Raw genomic sequence first — 5,983 nt, forward strand, 5'->3', positions numbered from 1 at the left:
AAGATAGATAGATAGATAGATAGATAGATAGATAGATAGATAGATAGATAGATAGATAGATAGATAGATAGATAGATAGATAGATAGATAGATAGATAGATAGATAGATAGATAGATAGATAGATAGATAGAGATATGTGTCATATACAACAGTGGAGTGGGTCTGGAGAGTTACAGGAATAGTAAAGTTTCCTCAGTTTGCACCACTCCGACAATCACAGACCACTGTCCTCTTCCATGGCCCAGAATCCCGGACCGCCAACCCCCACCCCACATCTATAACCAGTGGTTCACCGCAGGTAGTCTGTCCATCTCCCTCTCATATATGTCAGCGATATATATATATATATATATATATATATATATATATATATATATATATATATATATATATATATATACATACATACATATATATACATATATAATATATACATACATATAATATATCACTGACATATGAGTTGGGGGTTGGGACCCAGTCTGTGATGAGCTGGGAGTATGTCTGTGGTGGGCCTGGTCTGTGGTGAGCTGGGACCCTGTTAAAATGGCCCAGCATACCTCACAACATTTGAATACAGACATAAAGTTGTGCCTAGTAGATAGTCAGGTAATGTTTGTATTCATTTGGTGAGTTTGGCGGCAATCGGGTCTGTGAAGGCTGAGGAAAACCCGTACAAACGCCCTCCTGTGCTGCAACATCAATTGGACATGGGACGCCAGACGGACACAGAACGTGCACTATAGTAGGATGCATATATAATCATAAATAAATGTCAGATGTTTTGTCCTCTGATGGTGAAGGTTCCTGAGTCCTGATCTCAACCAACAGCTCAGTCCAGGACCTGGACTTTTCGTACTCACTGATTGGACATTTTGTTATTTCCTGCAGAATTAATTTCAACGTCTTGACTGGATCCAGGGAGCTCATGTGGACTTCATGTTTGGTTCCCATCTCAGTCTTAACATTGAAGGTCAGACCAGTTTCCTGGGGCTGGATCCACAGGTATAGGACAGACTTCGGTTGGATTCTGTACTCAGACAGTTTGTGTCCATCTTCCAATATCTTGTCCTCAGAGGTGATGCACATGTGTTCTGGATGTGGACAAAGAACACAGGACACACACCACGCAATAAGAACCACAACAAAACACCAAATGGAACTGGGAGTAATGCATGTTTTCATCTGCAGGACCTAGGCCTGATCCTGGGACCTGGGACCTGGGCCTGATCCTGGTCCAGGTCCAAATCCCAGGCCTGGTCATGAACCTTGTCCAAGGCCTGGGCCTGGGACTTGGTGTGGACCTGGGCCAGGGTCTCTGTTTTCACCTACCGGTGGGGACCCTGGTCTGGACTTGAAGCTGGATCCTGAGGGCCTGGACCGTGTCGGATGAACGGACGTCCACCTTATGTCTCTGTCCTGTCGCTGTTTTGACAGACACTGTGAAGTCCATCTTGACCTTTTCTATCCCGATAAGAGGACAGAGAAAATACTTTCACTTTTACTGTTATGCGACTTCAAACAGGAACAAATGTCACCACTGTCCCTTCCACGTCTCCTGTTTCATAAACCTAAATTAAAATACCACATATTACATAACCCACCAACCTATTCTGTTCAAAATATTTAGATGCTGAAAATTGTTGTACATTTTCTAATCAAGAATCAGAATCACTTCTGTAATCATCATTTACTGCCCTTATTCTCTTTTTAATGCATTCTATTCCAATTTAAGGAATACCACTGACATTTTAAATAACAGCCTCATGACACATTGTGACCACACAGTGAAATGTGACTGAATGAGCAGGTTGGTGCTGGTGGTGGGTTTCGATGCGCTGTTAAATCATGTCATACTCCAGTTATGGATCAATCAAAAAACTCTACATTCCATGTTTCTGTCATACATGTTGAATAATTAAAGTACAACAGAGGGTCATTTTAACAGTAGTAGAGCAGGTAAAGAGATATTTTAACATTATGCAAAATTCCAACATTTATCAGACCATCACACTGCAAATTTAGCACCAACATTTTTGCTTGATTGGAATGAAGCCACTTTGCATGACCATAAAAATCTAATAACTGTTAATCAGATAACTGTAATAATCAGATCTGATGCATTTACATGCATTCAAAAATACCACTATTGAAAATTCCTGGTACAGATGTTTCAGTTTGTTATTGGAGTTCTTTCGAGTACGGGGGGGGCAGTGTGTAACACATGGATGCAACAACAAACTGAACTAGTAACTGAGCAGTTATGACGGGCCTTCGCACACCCACACAACTCAGGGGGGTCACAGTCGAAGGGTTTTACAAACGCAGGAATATAAAGGTCTGGAGGTGTGACATGACAGAGGATGTTGTAATACTGACTTAGATGTGACTTCCATTGTCCACCAATAGGTGGTGCTATGAGTCAGATTCAATATTTTTATGTCATTTTGTTCAGGGCAGGACTATTATCAAATATGTGAAGTTTGGTTTAGAGTAGATGAAAAATGTTAAAGTTAAAACAGTTGCATTTTTCATGGTGAGCATCAGAATTTGCCATCCAGCCCTGACCATCAACTTGTATCATCAACTTGTTAAGGCTTGTCGGATTGAATTTCAGAAACAAAAAAAAACAAAAAACCTGACTTTTTGCACATGTTCATGTCCTCAAAAATGTGAAGGAAAAGGTGTAATAATAAACAAAGTAACTGCAATAAGGCCTGTGCAGGCCATTGCATGGCCAGTGCTCTGGCTCTAACTATAACAGTTCTGTAAACTAGAACTGCTGATACTACCAGAACTACCAAAAACTAGTACAAATACACATAGCTGATATACTACTATTCCAAGTACTAACAGTAGATCTACTAATACTGCAGCTGTTAGTACCAGCAACAGAAAAGTTGACCTTCACAGTAACTACATGGAAACTAATGATATTTGAGTTAAATAAATTAATTCAGATCCTTCTGAACCTGAACTGGGTCTGAGTCTAGGCTTCAACTGTGTGGAGAATTTATTTATTCTTTTTTTCTCTCTCTCTCTCTTCTCCTTCTTTCTTTCATATCTTATTCTTATTCTAGGAAATGTTATTGTCCTTTTAGAATGTAAGCCCTTTGTATGTATTTGTAACCATTCAGCCTGAACATACTTTCCTATATCTGTCATTGACAGTTTTCTTCCAGTTTATTAATACTTCATAATCCATGGGGTTTTATTATGTTGGTCATTTGTCCAGGAGAATGGATGGAAATTTGTTTCTCTGCTAAATCTGATGCACGCATCTTGTTCTTTGCAACTAATGCCAATACACACTGTTCTGTAACTAAATAAATGAATACTAAATACCCAGAGGGAGTTTCAGACTGAACATGTGGTTCTGAGACCAACCAGAACCACATCCTGTATGAACCTGAACAGAGCATCAACGAATCTGGCCAAGTTGTCCAGACTCATGCTTCTGCTTCTGTTCTCACCCACATGCTCTTCATCTTTGTCTTCTTTTCCTCTTCTTCCTCCTTTCTCCATCATTACCACCACATAAGCGAAGCATTAGATGAACGATGGTCAGATGTTTTATTCCACAGTCAGATACTGTCCTTTCGTCTTTCAGTTGCTCTTCTGCAAATATGAGCTGCATCTGGTCTGAATTTAAAGATTAAAACACAAAACAGAAAATTAATGAATGAGTTTCCACCACATGATTCCACTAATATCATACATTTACACATTGATTCATTTAACTATGTCATGTGTCCAGGTGTTTCTACCCACCGACAGGGACGCCTTCTTTGTCCTGTATCTTCACTTTCAGATTCTCCACAGAGTCAAATGTCAAGGTCAATATAAAATGATTTTCCTGTTATTGTTTTCACAATGACAGTGACATTGTTGTGTTTGTGAATCATCATGTGGACGACAGAGCCTGTTGGATCTCATATGCAGACAATGGACGGTTTTCTTCCAGTCGTCTGCCATTAAACATGAGTTTCTGCTGATCTGTGAGTGGACGAAAAAAGACACAGAAGGTTAAAATACCTGGTTAAAGTCTAAAACACCCATCAGCCTTAAGATCAGACACTGACAGGCAGGGCATAAAATTAACACCCGACAAGCGCCAATGGGGAGTAAAAAATTAATTTGCCGTGTAAAAAAAAAATGACACACCAGCCATTGGCTGATGGAAAATTGGAATTGCATTGGAGTTTTGTTTTCACACATTCAACCATTTCTGCCAACTGTCAGTCTATTTTGACTATGGATGCTCCGATCCGATATTTATATCAGGGATCAGCCCCAACACAGAATTAAAATCTAGTGTTCCATGTCTGGTTGTCTGTCTTTTCTTTAAATGTCCACTATAAATGTCTCTTTTATCTTCCTCCTGTCTGTGATTGTCTCCATTTCTTCACATTCTCCACTGTCTCTTCATCTCTGTGTCGGACCAGTGTTCCTCCGTTTCCTTGTGTCCATCTCCCTCATCTCCTATTTTTCTCTGTTTCTGTCTTTGAAAAGTTCTTCTGAAGTTTCATCATACCTTGACTTGTTGGAGTCTGTGCTCATACACATCTTTAAAGCTGCGTATGACTTTTGTCACCAATTTTTCATCAAATCTGTAAAACCCCAGTCATAGCCTAAGTATCATGAATCCACAAGTCTTTCCATGATTACTCACCTGAATCTCTTCCCTCATGGCGAACAATTTCAAAGTGTACTCCACCATAAACAATCCATTTGTTTCCAAACAGAGCCGGTAGGTCACTCGGGCATTTATGGAAATTTGTCACGACGTGCATTGTGGGAAGCTGAGCTGCACGCAGCTGCATTAAGGCCACAGTGGCAAAAACATGGAAGCAGCTTCTTTGCCTCTTGCTACTGCACGGGAGGGTCCGGGATTGTCAGATCTCCTTAAATGCTTTTAAATCCAAACTTAAAGTGCCACAGACTAACTCAATATCTTGCATTTCTTTTTCGTTTGACTGTTGTAAATTTTTGTATGTTGTAACTGTGTGTTGTATTTCATGCAGCCTCTTACCCAGGACTCCCTTGAAAAAGAGGTTCTTAATCTCAATGGGACTTTTTTCCTGGTTAAATAATGATTAAATAAAATACAAAAAAAAAAAAACAAAACAAAACACAAGAGCAACAGAACCTATGTGCAGCACAAAAGTTAATATCGGAGTTACATATTGACCCATGCTGATTAATCGGTGATACGCTATCATTGGCCCGATTAATCAGGCTCTATTACAGATAACAGACAGATATTGTCAAATAGTAACTGACTTGAATATTTTTACCAGTTTATTGATCTCTGGTGTTGATTTTGTTTTGGCTTCTTATTGATTTAGCTCCGTTTCTTCGTCTAAAGTGGATAAACTGGGTCAAACCATATGGGAATAAATTTTTATTTTTTCTAACACTGGGATATTTGGTTTATATTTTTGTAGGTCAAAGTCATTCTTACACTGTCAAAGTGTAAAAATCTGCATGAAAAAAGACCATTTGGTGAACATTTCCATTATTTGTATTTGTTCTCGTTGGTGTGTTCTCTGTAAACCTCCACATGCTGGTCGGAGATATATATAAAATAATATTCATTTTTAATCTATATTAATCCCATTCATTTTGTATGAGCAAACTGACTCCAGAAAGAAAGCAATATATATGCACTGACCATGTCTATGAAACACCTTCAACTGTTTCAACAAAACAAATGTAAACAACTGTTCTGTCTTGGTTTTTTTGTCCTCATATTTCCATCCAGAGGACCAACATGCTCTTTAGTGTCTTCCATCTTTATGGGTTGGTTCTGCTGCCTGTACATGGGCAACAGTAACTCTACTTGGACAAACTGACCCAAATGTTGCTAGAGATGTTCAGTGTCATTTTGTGCTGCAGATGGGTTAATTGTGTTAAAATTTGTAATCAGATTTATCATGATGATGGATTAATCTGCATTAACGTGTTAATTTTGACAGCCCT

At 39.0% G+C, this 5,983-nt stretch overlaps 1 protein-coding gene across 1 annotated transcript in view; it reads right to left on the bottom strand.

Moving 5' to 3' along the window:
* The window catches only part of LOC115438798 (polyubiquitin-C-like), a 107,217-nt gene extending 106,269 nt beyond the window's left edge, over positions 1-948 (bottom strand). The window contains exon 1 of the mRNA XM_030162634.1: positions 865-948. Within this exon, the coding sequence (XP_030018494.1) occupies positions 865-931 (67 nt within the window). The 5' untranslated portion in view covers positions 932-948. The remainder of the gene's footprint in view (positions 1-864) is intronic.
* Between the last annotated feature and the right edge of the window lie 5,035 nt (positions 949-5,983).

Source organism: Sphaeramia orbicularis, chromosome 18, assembly GCF_902148855.1.
Source record: "Sphaeramia orbicularis chromosome 18, fSphaOr1.1, whole genome shotgun sequence".
NCBI lineage: Eukaryota > Metazoa > Chordata > Actinopteri > Kurtiformes > Apogonidae > Sphaeramia > Sphaeramia orbicularis.